Source organism: Polyergus mexicanus, unplaced genomic scaffold, assembly GCF_030449975.1.
Source record: "Polyergus mexicanus isolate NDT 795.1 unplaced genomic scaffold, iyPolMexi1.0 SCAF_21, whole genome shotgun sequence".
Classification (NCBI taxonomy): Eukaryota; Metazoa; Arthropoda; class Insecta; order Hymenoptera; family Formicidae; genus Polyergus; species Polyergus mexicanus.
In genome coordinates, this window is record NW_027223341.1 from 3,673,528 (window position 1) to 3,696,713 (window position 23,186).

Sequence of the window (23,186 nt, forward strand, 5' to 3'; positions counted from 1 at the left end):
TTCAATGTCAAATCATTGTCACCATCTTATGGCCCCCTCGAAACTAAACAACTTTTGTCTGAAACATTTTTCTCTTCCGGGCTTGGTTTTTGTGATATTTGCCTGAGGAGATTAAAATGGGACACCCTGTATATATATATCTATATATATTTATTTAATGTTAGTATTTATTTATTAGTGTTTTCATTAAAGGTTTGCAGGTAACAAAAGTATTATTAGAATTGTAGCAAGCAGGTTTACTATGGCAGAATCTATATTTCATCTTGTTTGTGACAATATTATGGATTTTTTAAATAACTTAGCAGGGTCCATCATAAAATTTCCTGAAACAGTTGAGAAAAGGCAGAGATTTCGAAGCAATTTGAAAATGTAAATAAAAAACAAATATTTCTATGAATTATATATTAAATATTTTAAGCAAGAACATTTTAGAAAACATACCATTGATTTCTTGTAATTAAATTATATGTCTTAAAAAAATATCGGCAAATATTGACAAAAGGGGACCCAGCCTCAATGACCTTGATCTTGATATATATTGTCAGGGTCGTCATCCTGAGTAACTCTTAAAGAGCCATCGCTCGTTGTATACTGAAAAGTTATTAACAAACAGATTATACAAAGATTTGTATAAATCAAGGTTTGTACGTAGTTTGACAATGAAAAACTTGATATTGGACTTAGTTTACAGAAATAATCCTTTATATTACACACATACACTTAAATAAACATGCAAGTTTGTATATAGGGTGTTCAAAAATAAAATATTACTATGTTAAATTAATTATTTATTGGATGTAGTTTACTCATTATTTGAAAAAAAAAAACGTCAATACGTTTATCCAGAGTATAGAATCTTTTAAATAAAAATTCAGCAATATAATGTTGATAATGATATTCTCGAATACCGAAACGTGGAAGATTGTAACGATAGCGTTACCAGCCTCGCGGGTCGACCAGCCGCCCGCATTTACCGAGGCTTGACGCCGACGCCTACGGCGCCCCTAATCTCTCACGCCCGTGTCGCGGCCCTACCGTGGAACCGCTTCACCACGCGCCGACTCGCGTGAGTGGGAGGCCGGCCGCCGGTATATAAGGCGGTCCGGCAAGCGTAGCGTTACCTGTTCCCGATCCTGAGTCCTCTCATCAACTCCAGATCCGAAACTACCTCTCGTGTTAAACCAGGTCACGGGCTACCCGTGGTTATGCCGGGCTACCCGGTTGCTGGGACGGTGCATCCTGACATCCCACGTTAAACCAGATCACGATCTACACGGTTGCTGGGACGGCGCATCCTATCCTGCGTTAAACCAGGTTACGGGCTACCCGTAGTTATGCCGGGCTACCCGGTAGCTGGGACGGGGCATCCTTAGATAATAAGACCGTTTCGCGTACACCGCGTCCAGATTAGACCGTAAGATCGTTCCACGTATATCGCGACCCGACCAGACTAGACCGTAAGACCGTTCTATAAATACCGCGTCCAGTTAGACCGTAAGACCGTTCCGCGTATATAGCGACCCGACCAGACTAGACCGTAAGACCGTTCTGTAAATATCGCGTCCAGATTAGACCGTAAGACCGTTTCGCGCATATCGCGACCAGATCCGATTAGACCATAAGACAGTTTTGTAAATATCGCGTCCAGTTAGACGATAAGACCGTTCCGCGTATATTGCGTCCAGATTAGATCGTAAGACCGCTCTGTATCCATGCCGCGACTTGATAGCTTGTAAGACCGTTTTGTACATATACCGCGAACCGCTAGACCGTAAGATTACTTTGTACCTATACCGCGACCGAACGCCGCACTCATAGAATTAATTAATCATTTTAGGATAACCACCCGCGTCGCGCTAACTCCACCTTTATACGTGGCCTCTAGACTACACCAGCGTGCTAGTCCTTCTAAGGATAAGCCGCAGAAAGTGCCGACGCCGCGACGCCCCGTCCTTCTAAGGATAAGGCGATCAGGCGATTGGAACCACACTAAGGGTCACGCGACACCTCGTAGTCTTTAAGATCTCCTTCTTGTAGTAGCTGCTATCTACCTTATTGTAATAATAATAATTGCTTGCATATAAACACAGCGACCGCAGAACACCCCAGCACTGTCTGCATGAGCCGCGCTCGCTTCGCGAGCCTTGCACACGCGCCTATCACTGCAACATTGTTCCTGCGAACTTTTGTACGGACCGCTGTCGCACGTTTTCATTGTAAATATGACACTGGCGAGGCATACGGGAAAGGTGAACCGTTACAAGATTAGCACGCACTTCTCTCCATAATCTCTCTGTTTTGTGTATGAACTTGATTATTAGGATCCACGAAATTTTGAGAATGATTTACTGTTTGATATGTATAATTTTCATTTTTGAGATCATTATAAACTATATATGTAATACTACTATATTGCTAGTCAAAGCTCAACGCTGGCGAAAACATCACGGTGCAGACATATATCAACCTCTCGCTCTCACAATTCGTGTACTTTTAACACAATGCGCATGCGCTGGTATATGTAGAGACTAATTTAAAAAGCTATGTTTAGTACTGCTAAAAATGTTTATTTTTATTCTTTGGTACAAAATAATTAGGATCTTTGATAAAAATACAAAACATAAAATAAAGAAAATAAACTATATAACGAAAATATATATTAGACTATATAGAAAATAATACTAAAAATAAATTTTTATAAAGTTTAGTCTAAACAAAATAAATACTATTAGTGATTAAATAAAATAAGTTTTGTATATCTTTGGCGAATATAATCATTTTTGTTAGACATTTTTTTGGCTTCGTGAAACAATTTTACGTTTATGTATAACGATATGATATGTTTACACAGTTGTACTCTATGATTATCTAGTTAGTATATCTTGAGATAATATATGATTTTGCATAATATATTGCACAAATAAAAGACAGTTATATAATCTCAATATAAATTAGGTATAACAAATGTTACATTAAATGTTACTCCCATGTTACATAGCAGTTATATATTCTGGTGTTATATTGCATAAATAAGAGACAATTATATAATCCCAATATAAATTAGGCATAACAACTGTTACATTACATGTTATTCCCATGTTAGCAATTATAGCAGTTATAGCAGTTATAGCATTATAGCATTTATATTCTGTGTTTGCTGGGATGACTGTAACAATCATATAACATTTTAGTAGTATGTTATATTCCTGTTATACAATATAACTGCAATTTTATATGAGTGGGAAATTACAACTAACGTAAATGTTACATGTAACAAATACGTTATATTGCTTGTTACATTGCGTTTCATTATGGCAATGTTACAGTTATGTATCTGTGTTTGCTGGGAATATAAACATTGAGGGAAAGATATTCAAATGTAAACACAAAGCAATATTTCCGCGATCTTCTTACGACGCGCGCGCGATATCCAATGAGAGCTTTATTTTTTCCGAAAAACAGAGCTCTCATTGGATATCGCGCTGGTCTGTGAGAGCCATTACACGACGAAGGCACGCGCAGGCGCAGGATCAGCGCATATGGTTTTATAATTGTAGTAGCCCAATAATTAACTACCAAACATTGTAATTAAATTACCAATCACCACCAAACGATTGTCTTTCAATTAAAATCAGTTTGAACAAGATTGGTTGGTAAATAATATATTTATTCGGCTAACTTTACAGCTTCCAGTTAGCCATCCCCGCTACCTAACCGCACATGTTTTTTTTACTTTTTGGATAAATTATGGACCACCAAACATTGTAAATAAAGGATTTGTGACCACCTAACGATTCTGCCTCGAATAAGCCCTGATTTAATTGATTAGACTAAAAATTAAAAATATCCAGCTAACTCTACATCAATATTTTAATTATTTAATTTTAAAAAAACGATTGACCACCAAACGTTTTAATTAGGCTACTAATCATTACTAAACGACCACCAAACGATTAGAAAATTTTAATTATTAAAAAGTTAAAGTGATCCGGCTAATTTTACGGAGCTCGACACTCCTCCAGTTTTTTTTATATGTCTTAATAATAAATATCAAGAAAAAAGAATAGAGTCCTAAACTTCCGTTGCGGCCTTAGTCGAGTACGGATGTGTTCACGTAACGCGTGCGTCCTTTGGACCTTATTTTTGAATTCTATTCTCCTCTTCTAAAGAGGAATTCTTTCTGTACCATCCTATCAGTAACTCTCATTTAAGGGTCGACAGGAGTGACGGGCAAACTCCGAATTGACATTGGAGACCTCGCGCGGTGAAACTCAGCTTTTAGGGTTACCAACGCTGAGGAATGAATTCTCAGTTTCGATGTATAGATGTATGTCTGTATACGTACACATACGGTTGCATTGCTCGCGCCGACGCACCATGGAGAGGAAAAATAGAAAATGATCAACGATCACGCTATCCTTGTTTCTCTAGCGTATCGCTTTACGGCCGAGATATGGCCTGAAAATGCTTTCTGACCTCTCGTAGCAGAAAGCAGTAATGCAACAAGACTAACGGGCATATGTGCATATATATGTTTAAATTATAGTTAAAATTGTACGTGTAATTAAATATTGTATGATGATCAATAATAATAATAGGATAATAGGTAACAAAGTGAACAAATATACAATATGTAAGACACGGTGCCTGTTAGCCTTGGTGATTTGTTGCTTTATTACTATCAATTCGTGTATCACATTGGCAGGATAGGGATAAGCACGATTGTCAAACTTTGTTGATATTATTTTTTAACAATCGTAATTGCAGTTTCGTAGATTAAAATTATATTATCTTTTTTCAATTGTACCAAGAATATAATAGCTATAAGATAATAATAGCTTTTCATAGCTATTATTGGTTTATTACAAAATACACACGTATTAATAATAGATTACATAAGATAAATTTTTTATAATGTACAATATACAGGATGTCCGATAAAGATTGTGCCAACGCTTGTGAGCAGGTAGAGCACAATAAACTGAACAGAAAAGTCCTGTAACATTTTTTTCTATAACGCTTAATAAAGAAATTATTATTGAATAAAATCTGCCAATCAGCTCCGACCTTTAGCCTGGCAGTGTGCGTGAGCGCTCCGTCGCTACGGCGACGCACACTATCAGGCGGGTGGCTCACCGATGTGCGTCCGGCTAAAAGTCGGCGCTAATTGACCAAAATTTACTCAATAATATCTCCTTTATTAAGCGGTATAGAAAAAAATGTTACAGAACTTTTCTGTTCAGTTTACTATACTCTACCCGCTCACAAGCGTTGGCACAATCTTTACCGGACATCCTGTACATGTATGTTACAATATGGCCACATATTTTCAAAATTTCAACAATTGTTTTAAAATATAATTCTCACACAAAATATAATGTATATAACAAAAAGTATTATAAAAAATATATGTATGTGGAATCGAACTTGAGTCTACTGCGTGATAGATTGAACATTTTACACTTTGCCATTACGTATTATTTATATATACGCTTTCATGCTATTAGTACTTATTATATTATTATGTATTTATGCGATATTGGTGTGAACAATTGAAGAAAAATAATATAATTGTTAATCTATGAAACTGCAATTATACAACTGTTAAAAAATAATATCAAACAAGGATTGACAATCGTACTACTTCATCTCTATCCCTCTCTGATATGATACACAAAGTATCGATAGTAGTAAAGCAACAAATCACTAATTGTAAGTCTAACAGGCACCCGTGTTTTACATATTATATATTTGTTCATTCTGTTATCCTACTATTATTATTGATCATCATACAAAATATTTAATTGCACGTACAATTTTAACTACAATTTAAACATATATATGCACATATGTATATATGCAAGTATAAAATTCTCAAAGAATGGGCGCCCGTTAATCTTGTTGCATTACTGCTTTCTGCCACGAGAGGCCTGAAAGCATTTTCAGACCGTATTTCGGCCGTAAAGCGATATGTTAGAGGAACAAGGATAGCACGCGATTGTCACTCCTTGTTTGACATTATCTCCCAACTGCATCCATGTGCTCAACGTATCGGTGTTTGTCTTCACGGACGCTACACATACGCGATGAAAGACAGACAAAGATAACGCAATCATCTTTCCTTGTCACGCGGCCAGTGTGCCACCACAGAATATTCTGCTGTTCCCATGTTCTGCTGTTAACTGCACTTTAAATACAGACGTGGTGAAATTCATAGTCTTCGTCCTACATCTCGAAAAATTAATGTTTCTTCATGAAACTTGTTCTGACGTATTCTTTATATTGTTATAATTAGTCGTACAGAGCCGGATTTTGCAATTTAGCTTTCAAAAATTTATAATAAATACAATATAAATTTAGGAGTAACTGCACCCGATCTGCGAGTAGCTGTATGTGTTTGTTTAGTATTAGAATTTTTATTTTGATCATTTTTCCAAAAAAAAACGCTCTGTATATCTATGAAGACGATGCTGCTGAATACGAATATCATCATTAAAATCCGATTTTCTCTTTATTTTGGCTGTAGGACGTAGACTACGAATTCGTAATTCACGGCTTCCCGCGAGAGGTCTCTACTGTCTCTCCTGTCGACCTTAAATAAAATTTTTGATACTAGCCCATAACTTGATCTCTACAACGTTAGCATTATTTATATTCACCGACTTGGTCATGTGGGCTTGTGTGTCTCAGGCCCGGTGCTATTCACAAGAAGAAGAAGAAGAAGAAGAGTAGAGTCCTATACACTGATCTCTATACATAACTGGATAAGACATACACTAGGATCCGCAGCTCAGACCGGTATTCATAGTCAGTTCTTATATTAAGACCGTCTTAAGTAATGTCTTAAGATGTTAATACAGCTCTGTGATTGGTTAGGTGGGCATCTTAAAGCTCATATCAGACTACGCATTGAAGATTGAAATTGAAGATTCAAAATTGAAATTTGACCAATCAGAACAATGAAATTTTAATCCCTTTTGTTCTGATTAGTCAAATTCCAATCTTTAATCTTCAATCTTCAATTTTCAATACGTAGTTTGATATGGGCATAAGATTGTGCTTAAGATGGTCTTAAATATGCTTCCCATGATCGCCATGTCGGTCCCGCAGCTGTCCATGTGTAATCTAAAATGTCTTAAAAATATCTCAAAGATATTCAAAATGTTTTTTTTTAGAAAATAACATTACAAATATACTTTTTTCTCACTTACGGTACATCAGTTGCGATTAGTTTGCACGTAGGATTCACTTTCTCTCTACGTGCAAAACTAACCGCCAATATAGGATGCGTTCACTTAACGACCGCAACACTCGCGAGCATTATTTATCTTTATTTAACTTTCGGTGAACAACAAAGATGAAATGATACGTGAGCGTTGCGGTCGTTAAAGGCTATCGCACACAAATTCCTTAGCCGTAGCATTAAGACGTACCATAAGGATTTAGCCAATAATGAGCGTAATATAACATGTCAGCCAATAGCAATGGATCCATAAGCTGATATTCTAACCGTAGGCATAAGAGCGAAGTACGACCAATCAGAAGTCATTTTTAGATAGACGAAAGTAAACAAATTTTGATTTTCACTTACTATGGCAATCTGATCGGTGTAGGCAAACAGGGCCTTGATTCTCAAACTTTTGTAAAGAGAAAGAGGAAAAGAGGGAAGGTAGTATAAATAATTGCATAAGTGATAAGACTACACAAGTTTAATTGGACTATATATAGCAATAAAAAGTTCTGAGTGCCAAATAGTCTTAATACTTATAAGGCTGATGGCATGTTAAACTTCCACAAAAAATTGGTTTATGATTTATATATAGTTTTGATATAGAGTATAATATTTATTATAAAATTAAATAAATTAATATATAATTATATATTTTAAAATAAACTATTAATCAAAATTTTTATCTGTAATGTATTAATAGAAGAAATTTTTTTAATGTCAATAATATAATTGTTCGAGAGTCGACCTCGACGAGATCGCCCGAAACTTGAGAGAGACGCTCAGAGATGAGCGAGAAGCGGTGTGTAACGCGAATCCGTAGATCCGCTGGAGGATAAGGTGATGATAGACAAGATTCGAATGCAAATTAATTTGATTTCGCTTTATTTAGAAGAATAGGAGCGAGCGACGGCACGTATTCCGCGGTTCCGACAGATATCTTGATTGTCCTGTTAATTACTGCCCTTTTGCGCGGATCGGAAATCTTGATTAAGAGCTTCTTGCTAGAAACTCTCGCGATAACGGAAATCTTGACTGCGAACGTCGGATGGAAGTTAGCGCAAGGCAGAGGACATTCGCGATGCGGATAACGAGCGTCGACTCTCGGACTCCAAACAATTAACTTTCACAATGTCTTAGCACGAAAAAAGAAAATAATACAGCGTGAGGTTTTCCCGAATTGACCGCCGTGCGAATATGTGCGCGATTGGATGCGAGACAATTCGGAACGATTCTGAGAAGAGTAAGCCACTGTAACTCCGAGACGAGCGCGAATAGAGAAAGAAAGTTGATCGAGCTCGATGAACGTCGACCGGCTCGAAACGTCGTTACAGGCAGACTGTGTGATTTTCCCGAATTGACCGTCGTAAGAATATGTGTGCGATCGGATGCGAGACAATTCGAGTTTGAGACGAGTAAGCCACTGTGACTCCGATACGAGCGAGAATAGAGAAAGAAAGTTGATCGAGCTCGATGAACGTCGACCGGCTCGAAACGTCGTTACAGGCAGACTAAATCCATCGACCGCGGAAGCTCGCGCTCTGCCGATGGGAATAACAAGGTTTTTCTACGTTGAACCTTCGAGAACTAGCTGTTTGTCACACTTTTTCTTTGTTATGATCACGCGATCACGCGCCGATTGGCTGATCGCGACGATGTTTATTCTCGCTCGGGCTTTTGATTGCGGCTCTTACCGTTCAGATTTGTCGGTTGAATTACAGTTTAAATTTATCGATTAAATTCAACGTTTCAATCTTGAACATAATGATAATTAATAAACACAATATAATGAATATAAAAATAAAACTACGCACTCGATTAAAAATACTCTATTAAAAATATATTGGAAAAATATTAATAAATAAAAAAGAAATAATGATAAAATTATATATATATATTTTTTTTGTAGCAATGGACGATATATGGGAAGATCCTCATGATACGGTATGCGTCATCTCCTCCATAGCATAGTACGCTACTAAGGCTGGATTCTGGTATCACTGTACTAAATCTATTTTCTTTTTGCTATATGTTTTTCAAAAAACTTCATGGTCTCGTATAGTGGCCATACTACTCGATTAGATTGCACTTCCACTTCTTGTCTCATTTTGTTTTTGTTTTCTTTCCTTTGAATACCTTTCTCTTAAACGAGTTCATCGAAGTTGATATTGGTTTACTTAAAAAATTATAAAGATGTTAATTGAATCTTTAATATAATAATCATTGCAATAAAAATATTCTAAATGTTAAAGTTGATCTACCCAATTGAGACTACTCTTATTATATTCCCGATTTCTCTTATAAAAAATTAAAAACACGATTAGAAATACTTCTACTTTGATTAACATGAATAAAAAAAACATCATTTTAGTGGTAAAAAATGCAGTCAAATAAAATATTTACGTGGTGAAAAATGTTTACCTGATAACTGCATCTGAAATTTCAAGCCACGATTTTTCTTTCATTAATTAGTCTTTATAATCTTTTAAAGCAGTGCTCGGATTTAGTTGCACATTTCGGCCCGATTCCGTGGCTCACGCCTATTGCCCCCCACTCATCGCTCGTACGTTAGCGACGAGTCGCCAGATATGCGTAACTAAGGACCGCGACGCTTTGTCTCAGGAGCGTCCGTATATAAGAATGCCCAAATATAATAATAAAACAATACTTCTCTATAATTAAAAGTTTTTTTTTCAATATTTTATATTAATGAAATATAAAATATTGAAGAAAACTTTTAGAATTTTGATAATTTTCGCGGTGCATTTAAAAAGATATTGTCTTATTTATTATATTTGGGCATTCTTACATATGAACGCTCCTGAGACAAAGCGTCGCGCTCCTTAGTTACGCGTATCTGGTGTCTCGTCGCTAACGCACGTACGGTGAGTGGGGGGCAATAGACGTGAGCCACGGAATCGGGCCGAAATGTGCAACTAAATCCGAACACTGTTTTAAAGATTTATCATAAAGATGAGAACCTTTTATCAAATCAATTAATAATGTATCTTTTTCGTAATTTACGTTGTATCGAGTCCTTCACAATTTTTATCACTATCCTCTCTGGTATATATTCATAGGACCTCATTAAAAAAACTGTCAAAACAATAACTATTCCATTTTTTAATCAATTTAACTTCGTTTTCCGACTTTTATCAATAATCAAAACAGAGTTATAGATAAATATATAAAGTATAGCATTTCTTCTCTTCTTCTCTGATATGGCTGGGAGACTTTCCGAAAGGAATTGTCTATACACCATTAATTAGATATAGGTATTAGATAGGTTAATATATGATAAACTAATATAAGTATTAGATAGGATAATATATGATAAACCAATATAGGCATTATATAGGATAATGTATGAAAACTTCATTTTAAGTCATATGGGAGAATGGGATCCGAGCGGAATCGAACCTGGAAATGTCTAGTTTCCATCAAAGTCGTCAATCCGATTCTGTTTTGGTGCGCATCGAATTTAATGTACTGTTTCCACTGAAAGTAGAATAGAAGCGAGAAAAATTGATATTTCAGTAGAGCCAACTTAACTTTTGCTTGTGAATGTAAATAAACATAATCCTTGACAATCTTTTTGTTAATTTTCCGTTTTGATGATTAATACGAACAAACGATAACTGTTACGAACATCGATATATAGATTATATATCGATTATATATTGATGGTTATAAAATAATGAAAAATAAATGTTGGCACCATTTAGTCTCAACCGTTTCCACCGACTAAATTTCACCGCCGTAGAGTTAGCAGAGAAATTAAATATTTTCTAATTATTTTATATTATATAATTTAGGAATCTTTGGGGAAGTTTAGGAAAATCATTTTAACATTTAGGAAACAATATTTTTTTTGTAATAATAAAAATTTATCGAGCGTCAAGTTAGCAGATCTTAATTATGTTTAATAAATATTATGAACGGAATCGATTAGAAATCATTTGGGAATAACATATTCATTAATATTTTTATTTGGGAAAGTCGCATTTTTGTAATTTAAATTTGTGTATTCAAAAAAATGCATTATGCGTTATGCACGCGGCATAAAGGATTCAACCAATCAGAGTCTTTTATTTCTAAAATGAAGGACTCAATAAAATATTTTCATGTGCGCTGGTCCTTAAGAGCAAGCAAAATGAACAAGATTCAACTCTATAACATTATATTACGTATGACGTCGTCGGAATTGACGACGTAGATTTTATTATTTTACTGAATTTTTATAATTTTTTTATAAACATACTTATAATACTTAATGGCTTCATGCCTGTAACATTGGTAAGAAATTTCAAATACATATTTTTGTAACATTTTAATACAAAACAGAATTTATAATAAATTAAGAATAAATTTCAGGACCACGTGCTACGTGTTTGGAATCTAAGTTGCAATGAATCGAGAAATTATACAAGGCAGTGAACATTGAAAATTACGAAAAATAAGAATGTAAGACATGCCGAGGATAGTAAGTGCACGATATACATCTTTGTTCTTTAAATGATTTTATTTTCTTTTGTTATGCACAATAAAGACTTTTATTTAAACAAATGTTTACACGTACACGCACACACCCAGACAGCACAAGGATGTCCTTAGGACGTCCAAAGGGCATCCAGGACATATATGTAGGATATCCTCAGGATATCCCATTTTAATCCTCAGATCTCCTCTGGATGTCCTGAGGAAGAGTAAATGATAGCCGTATATTAACCTCTGGAGAATCCAGGGAGATCCTGTGGAACATTCTAAAGATTTTTATAAGATATGTTAGGGATATTTTTCGTATGTTTCAAGGACAATTTTAAAATTTAAATATAAAATAAAATTGTCAATTCGCTGCCACTCCGACAAAGCTTGTAGATCGAAATGGGAGTGAAATGAACGCAGTCAGTCGTGTTTCCATCGACTTAAATTTGGTTCTACGCCGCACTAGATGCGAATTAATACTTCGATGAAAACTAGACCACTGCTTGGAATCCCTCGATTACCAGCCTGCGACTCTACGCCCAACGCCACGCATCGCCCCAAGTATAGCATTTGCAATATTATCATTGCGCAGATAGAACATAGATGCTCCACAATCATTTGAGCCACCATCTCACTCACATCTATGGATTCCGTGTACGTAAAAATTTCACCCGATTGAAATTCTTCTTATGGTTAAGCTTTTTAGTGACTTTCCGTTTCCTGAGCATATCAGATTAAAGCAGCTATCTGATTGGATCTTGAGCTTATGTTATGTATTATGTATTATGTTTATGGAATTTGTGTGCAATAGCCTTAAGTGGAACGGGTCCGTAGCGGTCATCCAATCAGTAAGCAGAACGCCATTGTCGCTTCGCTGATTATGGCTACGGTCAGGAAACCGCTACAAATGCTTCGAAGTGTTTGATTGACCAACCAGGACAAAAAGAGTAAATATTTCTTTATTCTGATTGGTTAATGCAATACCGAAGCATCTCTAGCGTCTTCTCGACCGCAGCCTATATAGGACTCCAGGAAAGAGTATTTGTCGCTTTATAGATAATTAAAAATCTATCAAACAATTTCCAGCAACATGTGTACGTCAGCAAAAATTAGGAAATTAGATGAAATTGTGGTAAATAAAATCGCAGCCGGAGAGATAATCCAAAGGCCAGCAAATGCATTAAAAGAATTAATAGAGAATAGGTTAGTACAAGTTGTACTTTACATATTTTTTGCTAATATATGTACCAAATTTTTGCTTTTGTCACAGTTTAGATGCCAAAGCAACAAATATACAAATTACTACGAAGGAAGGAGGTTTAAAACTATTACAGGTATTTAACAGGATATATAATTTGTATCAGAATATCTATAAAATAATCTGAATTTACTTTTAGATACAAGATAATGGTACAGGTATTCAAAAGGAAGACATGGATATTGTATGCGAAAGATTCACAACAAGCAAATTACAAAAATTCGAAGATCTCAGTATACTTACAACATTTGGTTTTCGAGGAGAAGCTCTGGCTAGTATCAGTCATATAGCTCTTCTTACTATCACGACAAAAACAGCAGATGAAAAATGCGCCTACAAGTATGCAAATTTTATTTTGATTAAAATTATATATAGAAAATTTGTACAGAAAAAGTAATTTTCCTTTGATATTAAAATGTAAATTATATTTTCTGCACACTATTATAGAGCATCATATATTAATAGCAAACTAAAAGCACCTCCAGCACCTTGTGCTGGAAATCAAGGTACTATAATAACAATAGAAAATCTGTTTTATAATGTGGCAACTCGAAGAAAGGCTTTGTCGAATCCGTCAGAAGAATTGAATAAGATTACAGAAATAGTCATGAAATATGCTGTGCACAATCCAACAGTAGGATTTATATTAAAAAAACATGGCGACTCAAGTGCACAGGTGAATTATTTAAAAAAATTATTTATATGTATATCTGAAATTATATATATGTCCAAAAAAGATATTTTAATAGAATATTCTGAACTATTTGAATATAATTCTATCATATTTTCAGGTTCGAACACCACATAATTCAACAAAACAGAGTAATATAAGAATATTGTATGGCAATCCAGTTGCTCGTGAACTATTAGAGGTTGAGCTGCACGATGATGCTTATAAGTTCAATATGCAAGGTTTAGTGACAAATCCTAATTACACAAATAAACGGATGATGATGCTCCTATTTATTAACAATCGATTGGTTGATTCTTCTTGTAAGTCTAATCTTGCGTCTATCAATATTTTTTCTAATATTTATGTAAAATTTTTACATTTAATACTCTAGCCATTCGTAAGATGTTAGAGGAAATATATTCCATGTATCTGCCGAAAAAAGCCTATCCATGGTGTTATATATCTTTGGATATCAATCCACAAAATATTGATGTTAATGTACATCCAACAAAACACGAAGTTAGGTTTCTTCATGAAGATGCAATAATCGAAAGAATAAAATTTGCTTTAGATGAAAGATTGATTGGTAACAGTGCATCTAGAACATTTTATCTGCAAGCTAGATTACCAAAAGCAGACATTACCAAAGAAGTCCTAGAAGAAGTTTTGCCGGAATATAGCAAAGAAAATCCAGATAAATCGAAAAAAGTCCATGCTAGAGAAATGATTAGAACAGATTCGTCCAATCAAAAATTGGATAAATTTAATTTCATCATACATACTCCTGTCAAATATGATAGCAATACTCTCATAGAAAAATCGATTCATAATGCAGAACCTAAATCTCTCAATATTGAAATTCTTTCAGAGAAGAATATATCTCATATTACTGGGGAAAAGCCATCTGTTGATAATAAATGTCAAGAGAAAGATTCGAATTTAAATATTACAGAATACAATTCTATATCATTATATAGAAAACAGATTCATATTGAAGAGATTCCAGTTAATAGTTCAACACATTCGAGTGATATTTCGGATATTAGAAGTACAACCTCATCAGAGTTGCAAAACACTTGTAATCCAAGTACATCTATGCAAAGAGACAAGTCGGACAATATTCGTTCAGAAAATACTATGTACAATATTACAGAATTTTTAAATGATTTAGACGAAACAATGGATGAATCTATGGAAGATAATTCTAGAGACATTATAGCTGATGAAGCTCGTAAGCGAGTGTATCAATACTTCGGTAATAAAGATATTATCGACGATAGAAAAAAAAATTTAGAAGATGAAGAACAAATTACATTACAAAATACAGATGATAATAAAAAAGAAGATCAAAATTCAATATCTAATACAAATCAGTCTGAAAACATACTTCCAATTGAGGAGACTCCTGTTGAATCTTCAAAATGTACATTGCAGTTTAAGTCGTATTCTGTAAATAATTTTAGACATGAGGTAAAATTGACTAGTATTTTAAAATTACGCAAGGAAGTTGAAGACGAATGCCACGAGGGATTAAAAAATATTCTCGCTAATTTGACATTTGTCGGCTGCATTGATCAAACTTCAGCTTTGATACAAAGTGGAGTAAATTTATATATATGCAATACAAGAAAATTAGCGTAAGAATTATTTCACATCAATATATGAGTGATATTTAAGAAATTATACATAAGTTTATTTAAAATTAACTTTGAGATATCTATATATGCTTGTTTTAGGGAGGAGCTTTTTTACCAAATCATGCTTCATGATTTTGCAAATTTTGGTGTCATCAAATTTTCAGTGTGTATTTCAGATGAGATAAAATAAAAACTTGTTTTATAGCTAATATCAAGTTTAAATTTTAGGAACGGATATCACTATTTGATTTAGCAATGATTGCTTTAGATTCGGGAGAAACTGGGTGGATAGAAGAAGATGGGCCAAAAGATGAATTGGCAACAAGGGTAAAGGAATTACTTTTAGAAAAAGCAGACATGATGAACGAATATTTTTCAATTGTTATGGATAAGGTGGGGAATTTAAGATCATTGCCTGTGTTATTAGGTATGTATAAATCAGTATTAGGTGATTAATTACAATTATTTGCCTTTTTTCCAATTTATTTTTTATTAGTATCAGGTAACATTATATTCTCAAATAATCCCAGAAAAATAAATTGTATATACTATTTATAATATTTCAGATAAATATTTTCCGTATGAAGCAGAAATTCCATTGTATGTAATGCGATTATCAACTGAAGTTGATTGGAGAAAGGAACAAATGTGTTTTCAGAATATCTGTCGTGAAACAGCAAAATTTTACAGCTACATTAATCCAAAACCTGAGACACACGATTGGAAATATATAACTGAACATGTTTTATATTCAGCGATTAAAGAGAATTTACTTCCACCGAAACATTTCACTCATGATTCAACAATATTACAAATAGCCAGTTTACCTGATTTGTATAAAGTATTCGAGAGATGTTAAACGTATACTATTACGAATTATACAAAGATATGTCTCTACAATTTGCCATTAATGGACTATAATGTAAGAACTGAATTGAGATAAAATGAAATCTGATGTAAATTGTGTTTCAAACCTATATTATGATTGTACATTTATAACTTATATTTTTGCAATATCAGTATTTTGTATCAAGATTTGTTATAGATTACTGAATATATACATCATTATTTTTGTCATATAAAATTTGCATATTTATCATTATCTTCTAGCAACTAACTGTATGTGCATGTGATAAAAAGAAAAATATATCTTAAAAAAAGAATTTTTTTTAGATGTACATATATTACAACATAGCAAGAGCTCTTATGTGAAGATAACATATTATATTTCCTTTGCTAATCTTTGTATAGTTTCATGTAAAGATAACATATTATATTCTCTTTGCTAACCCTTGTACAGTTTATGGGATATTAACACACATTGACTTCTATTTTATATTTTAAATAAACGTAAAAACAAAAGAGAATTATACAACTTACATCATTTTATATTGGGCTTTATATATTTTAACGATTTGTAGCATATAGAAAATGGATTTTATCTACCTTTAGTTAAATAGTTATCCTTTAGCGACACCTACTAATGCTGGTCTTACTATTCTTTCGTACAATTTGTATCCTATTTTTGATACAACTACAATTGTTCCAGGCTCTTTGCCCTCAACCTCCTGAAAATTTTTTTCATTATTCTAATTATTATATAATTATTTTATCTATCGTCATTCTACAAATCTTACTTGTTGAAATAATGCTTCATGTTCATTAGGATTAAATTTTTCATTTATTGGATTTAATGAAATTAGGCCATGTTTCTTGAAAACCTAAAATAGAATAAAAGAATAATAATATTAACAAGACAACATTATATAGATACTATACATATTTTTTGTACTGAAAAGAATATGTTGGTAAAGCATATCTTACTTTATGTAATTGGGCTTCTGTCATAATTAGTCCTTCATATAAGCTTTTTAAATGTGGATTCTTTTCTGTTATTTCAGCCTTTGGTACACTCTCGGTAGCTTTTCCCAATATATCTGCTACATCTAAAAGATCTTTACAAAAACTTTGGATACCGAAAAGCTTGGCATCATTAATCTGTTTGGTGAGTCTAACTCGGATATTTTCTCCTTCAGCCAATGCTCTCTTATATTTATCTTCAAGCGCATCTTTAGATTCTTTAAGTTCAGCGAACTCTTTGTTGATGAGTTCAAGTTCTGTTTTAATTTTTTCTGTAGCTTCTTGCTTTGGAGGTACATTAGCAGCATTTGATTTTTTCTCCTCTATTATTGTACCATAATATTGTCTTTGCGAAGAAAATGTAGAAGATATTTGTGGCAACCTATAATTTTGTTTGATCCATATAACAAAATAGAATTTAACAATTTTCTAACACAATTTAATACAACTATGCAATAAAAAATTACTGAGATAGTTATTAGCAGATAATTATTTAATCAATTTTTTAAAACAGATTTTTAATACAGATATTTATTTACAAAAAAGATTTAAAAATTTTTATTCTATTGCATTCAAGATCAACCATATTTCAAAATGTAATGTAACTGGTAAAAAAAGTTGTCTTTATATTTAAATTACACAAAAATATTTAGATATTATAAAAGAAATATTGGATATTATATTTATCAATTTATTGGATTATTAAATAATAAAAAGTTTTAAAATTTAAAGTCTTTAACTTCTGTTGATACTAGATGTGATTACAGCAATTTAAGAGAAGCGTATAAAAATTGCTGGATATTTCAAGAAAATTAAATAAATTAAGTATTGTTCAGTATTAATAGATGAGAATTGTTATATATATTATTAAATATAATAGAAAATAAATAATATGATAATCTATAATAGTTAACCTCAACATGTGCGATACCATAACGAGCATTCAGTCACAATTCGCGCCAACAAAAAATAACAATGTTATACCTGTGTAAACCTCTTTTATTTATTTGATATAAATTATCAATTGTCAGGCGACTAAATTGCACTGCAACCGGTATAACGATTGATGTCATGATTTACTCGCACGATCGACACAATCTTGAGAAATGGATGATGAAATACGACGATCGACACATAGGTCTAGTTTCCACCGAAGTATTAATTCGCATCTAGTTCGACGTAGAACCAAATTTAAGTCGATGGAAACACGACTGACTGCATTCATTTCACTCCCACTTCGATCAACAAGCTTTATCGGAGTGGCAGCGAATTGACACGAAGTTTAGACTGTGGAAACAACTCCATAAAGTTAACCGGTCAACATTGACTTTTATAATTTTTTTTTTACGAATCGTTTGTTAGTCGTTTGTTGGTGATTGTTGGCCTAATTACAACGTTTGTTGGTTAATATTTTTTTTGAAAATATGAAAACAAAATTTTGTGTGAAGTTAGCCGGAAAGATATTATTTTTGTTTCGAAGTTCAATCTATGCGCAATCGTTTGTTGGTCACGGAAAAACTAATTAAAACGTTTGTTGGTTCACATTTGTCTTGAAAAATAAAAAAAACTAATGCACTCTAATGGAGGGGGGAAGGGAGGGGTGGAGTTGTTTTGAATATTTCGTATGACAATGACGTGACATATACGTGAAATTTTAAGTGCGAGAGAATACAGTACAATTTTTATTTACGGACAGCATGAAAAACACAGGTATGCAACAAAAAATCTATATAAATAATAAGGATATTCTAATAGTTTTCTACATTGCCTACTGCACATACAAGAGATTTCCTAACCTCTCTATGTACCTGTCTTAATCTCTTAATATCTTATTATTACCGGAAATAAATTGGTGCCGGGAGTTCATATTTTTTAATAAATTATAGCTCAAACGATTGCTCCTTAATTGCTCCGTCAGAATCCACAGTTCCCAGACAGCACAAAACATCCTCAGGATCATTCTGAATATGTCCAGGACGGTTCAGGACATTTGTAGGATGTTTTAAGATATTATTATACATATATTTATAAAAATTTAATATGCATACATAATTATTTTTAGTTGTGTCGGCTATTTAATATAATTTAGAAATCTTAAGTATTATAATAAGTATTAATGTCCTATAAATGTCCACTGGATAACCCCTGGATGTCTGTAGGATATATCTGCTCTGTCTATTATATTGGATGTCTTTTGGATTTCCAGAGGACATATATATATGCAATTAATTGTTAACATTAATTTCGTTTAATATTAATAATTGAATTTGATGCGCACATTTTCATATATCCAAAATTATTATTTATTTAATATTTCATGAGAAATGTTACTGTTCACAACATTCCAAAAACTTTACAAACAATAGTATTCAACCGCTAGTTCGTTGGTTTACCGCTATGCGACACGCGAACTCGTATTTGAGATTTGGTCATGAGATTATATAAAGCTTGCAAAGAGCAACTGACAGGAAATTACAAATGTAATTATTTTCTATCAGTTCAATTTCTGATTCAATCCCAACATAGGGAATTCAGATATTGGATTGCTTAGAAAATATTACACAACTCAAACCCGGGAGCCAAACCTAAAATATTCATGTACAGCACGAAAGCCTCAAATATTAAAGAACGGTGAACTATTTTTAATATTAGATTTTTAATATTGGCAGTAAATAACAAAACATAATTTTAATTTATATTTAAATTTTAAAATTTGCTCCTTGAAACATACGAAAAATATCCCTAACATATCCTATAAAAGTCCTTAGGATGTTCCACAGGATCTCCCTGGATTCTCCAGAGGTTAATATACGGCTCTCATTTACTCTTCCTCAGGACATCCAGAGGAGATCTGAAGATTACAATGGAATATCATACATGTATGTCCTGGATGCCCTTTGGACGTCCTAAGGACATCCTTGTGCTGTCTGGGTTGCTTCCCTTTTAAAACTAATAGTTTTTGAAATATTTACAAAAAACGTAAAATTTATCATTTTCATTCAAAAACATATTTCCAATAGTTTTTTGCAACTATATCCAGCATAAAACTATTGCTCCTTAATTGCTCTATATTACTCCATCATTATTTTCATGATTTATTGCATTTTTTATCGAAAATTAACAATTTAATCATTTCCCAAGCGACGCCGTCGTCACCTATCGGCCGCCTATCGGAACTATATAGCTCAGAAGCCAACGGCGAGAATATTCAAACATAATATAACAGCTCTATTGTTTATAACTATATCTCAAAGAGTTTAATCAATGTTTCTTATTGATTTTTTGGTAGAATAATTGCATCTCGCTTGCTCTATTATGATATTCGCGATTGCTCCACTTGTATAATTAATCTTTTTATGATATATTAGCAAAAAAAACCAATCATTTTCTTGGCAAAGCATATTTTCCATAGTCTACTGCAAGTATATCCAACATAAAATGATTGCTCCTTAATTGCTTCATATTTAAGATCGTCTTAAGCCCGTATCAGACTACGCATTGAAGATTAAGATTCAAGATTCAAGATTGAAATTTGACTAGTCAGAACAAAGAAATTTTAATTCTTTTTGTTCTGATTAGTCAAATTCCAATCTTTAATCTTTAAAGATATTAAAGATTGAAATTTGACCAATCAAGACAAAAGGAACTAAAATTTCCTTGTCCTGATTGGTCAAATTTCAATCTCAATGCATAATCTGATACGGGCTTTAGACAGGATCAAACATGTTTCAACACGTTAAGGCCATTGCACGTTCAAAAGTTTTAATGGTAATCATAAGGCCGTAAGCAAATCGACCAATCACAATCAAACATTCTAAAATGTAATAAGAATGTTTGAACTGTGATTGCTCGATTTGCTTACGGACTTACGATTATGATTAAATTTTTTTACGTATAATGGTCTTAAGTCCGTATCAAACTATGGATTGAAAATTAAAAATTAAAGATTGGATTTTGACTAATTAGAATAAAAGGAACTAAATATTCTTTGTCTTGATTGGTCAAATTTCAATCTTCGATCTTCGATCTCAATCTTCAATGCGTAATCTGATTTGAGTTTTAGGCCGATATTACATTTGTCGTACGACAAACTTTTTAAGCGCATTGATTACCTAATTTCTAGAGACTCAAGAAAGTTTCTATTTTGCAGCCAATCAATATGCTTAAAAAGTTTGTCGTACAACAAATATAATATCGGCCTGATACGGGCTTTAGCCCTTAATAAAGATAATAGCCAAAAAAGTTCGTTGCCGCCACGCGGACGTGTTCAGACACGTTAGGCGTGTGTCCTTTGGATCATATTTTTGAGTTTTGTTTTCCCCTTCTAAAAAGAAATCCTTTCTAATTGTTCACTTAACTCTTCTCACCTGGCCATATGGCGAGTAATTAATTTGTGCCAATCAAATAAAGAAGAAGAAGATAATAGCCAGGTTGTGATAGCCGGTCGTAACGATATGTTTTTTTAGTAATATATTTTTTTGGGATATAGATGTGTGTGCGCATGTGTGTGTGTATTATAATTTTAGTAATTATGATATAATGGACTGTTTATCATAAGTTTTGAATAAAAATAATATTATAGATATATAGATACATAGTTTATAATCTTAATGTTTAATTTTTTAATTTTTTAATTTTTTAATTTTAATTTTATAAAATATGGAATAAAATTTCATAATTTTAACATAACTGTATCATATTGGTGTGAATTATATTGCAGTTTTTAAAATATTTACTCTACTGGAGGATAAATTTGAAGAAGCCTGCAATCTTCGGATAAGAAAAAATTTTAATTTAAATTTTTCTTACGATGATGTTACCTGGAACCTCAATGATGGTAACTTAACAATTTACGTCAATTATCATATATATTTAGAAAGAAATAGAAGTTTGAATTTTTTCTGGTTTATGTCACAATCTTACCATATACCATATATTTAATTTAGTTAATCTTCTCAATATAATACTATGTGTTTAATATACATTGTAAAACATTGTTTACAAATGCTTCTTGTGATGAGCGAGCGAGTAAGAAAGGCGGAAGAAAACATGCGTAGTCGATCGTTACAGTAGCGGAAATACGACATGCTCTAGAAAGCTCTAGAAAGCACGCGAAAGATCGAAGCGCAGGCGCCAAGCACGAACCGGTGATGTACGCGGGATTCCCGCACACTTTTACAAAGACCGCCGTGAAATAAAGTCAGTCAGTTGCTCGCACAATACTTCGTTCTCGATTATTCATCCTCGATCAGAATCACGCTTCCATATAAGGCCCACAACATACATTAAAAAATTCTATATTCATATATACTATATTAGATTGCCTTTTATGTTGCAATATTATTTTATTTTATAGATCATATACGATAGCAGCAACAAATAGTGCAGTAGTTATTTGGAATTTAAATAAACAATCTTGATCAAAACAGGAGCATGTATTTATAGATTATAAAAGAACTGTGATTAAAGTGAGCTTTCATATGACAGAACCTATATGGTTGATATCTGGTTCATAAGATGGTACTATGAAATGTTTTGATTTACGAATAAAAGAACCCATTAAAACCTTTTATAGATAAATTATGTTATAATATATATAGATAAAGCTCTCTTGTAATTGTTAAAGATAATGGCAAAACAATTTTTCTAGTATTTTAAAATTTTGTATATTTAATATATTTAGTAATACAGAATCGATAAGAGATGTTCAATTTTGTCCACAACAACCGCATACTTTTGCTGCTGTATTCGAAAATGAACATATACAGCAATGGGATATGAGAAAGCCGCATCGTTATTTTCAACATCTTACCGCACACAGTGGTTTGATATTTGCTTATGATTGGCACCCTGAAGCCACTTGGCTCGCTACTGCATCTGGAGATAAAAATATGAAGATATATACATTATTTTATATATAGATTTTTATGAAACATTGATCGTATATTTATATTCTTTACATGAACTCTTTAGGTTTGAGATCTGTCAGGTAAACCAAGTTACGATTATGCCATACATACTATTGCATTAGTAGGACGCATTAAA

At 33.0% G+C, this 23,186-nt stretch overlaps 2 protein-coding genes across 12 annotated transcripts; one reads left to right on the forward strand and one right to left on the reverse strand.

Annotated features, from left to right (window-relative positions):
• Positions 1 to 469: 469 nt before the first annotated feature.
• Positions 470 to 18,458, reverse strand: Roe1 (grpE protein homolog, mitochondrial Roe1). Of its 7 annotated transcripts, XR_011448240.1 has the most exons (6): positions 18,126 to 18,458; positions 17,106 to 17,523; positions 16,919 to 17,002; positions 16,728 to 16,870; positions 13,215 to 13,304; positions 470 to 591 (listed from the first exon to the last, which is right to left on the reverse strand). XR_011448240.1 is itself a non-coding variant. In XM_070312051.1 (5 exons), the coding sequence occupies exons 1-4, from the start codon at positions 18,212 to 18,214 to the stop codon at positions 16,742 to 16,744; spliced, it is 720 nt and encodes a 239-aa protein (XP_070168152.1). In that variant the 5' UTR covers positions 18,215 to 18,458; the 3' UTR covers positions 13,209 to 13,304; positions 16,728 to 16,741. The 7 variants fall into 7 exon arrangements, 6 of the variants coding, with proteins under 6 accessions (XP_070168152.1, XP_070168149.1, XP_070168151.1 ...); XM_070312051.1 differs by lacking the exon at positions 470 to 591 and having other exon boundaries at positions 13,209 to 13,304; XM_070312048.1 differs by lacking the exons at positions 470 to 591; positions 13,215 to 13,304 and adding an exon at positions 15,756 to 15,988.
• Mlh1 (DNA mismatch repair ATPase Mlh1) lies at positions 11,434 to 16,391 on the forward strand. Of its 5 annotated transcripts, XM_070312043.1 has the most exons (11): positions 11,434 to 11,524; positions 11,603 to 11,711; positions 12,525 to 12,916; positions 12,984 to 13,047; positions 13,111 to 13,310; positions 13,419 to 13,647; positions 13,763 to 13,964; positions 14,036 to 15,281; positions 15,381 to 15,444; positions 15,510 to 15,708; positions 15,848 to 16,390. In XM_070312043.1, the coding sequence occupies exons 3-11, from the start codon at positions 12,804 to 12,806 to the stop codon at positions 16,138 to 16,140; spliced, it is 2,610 nt and encodes an 869-aa protein (XP_070168144.1). In that variant the 5' UTR covers positions 11,434 to 11,524; positions 11,603 to 11,711; positions 12,525 to 12,803; the 3' UTR covers positions 16,141 to 16,390. The 5 variants fall into 5 exon arrangements, with proteins under 5 accessions (XP_070168144.1, XP_070168145.1, XP_070168143.1 ...); XM_070312044.1 differs by having other exon boundaries at positions 11,603 to 12,916; positions 13,527 to 13,647; positions 15,848 to 16,391; XM_070312042.1 differs by having other exon boundaries at positions 11,603 to 12,916.
• Positions 18,459 to 23,186: the final 4,728 nt, after the last annotated feature.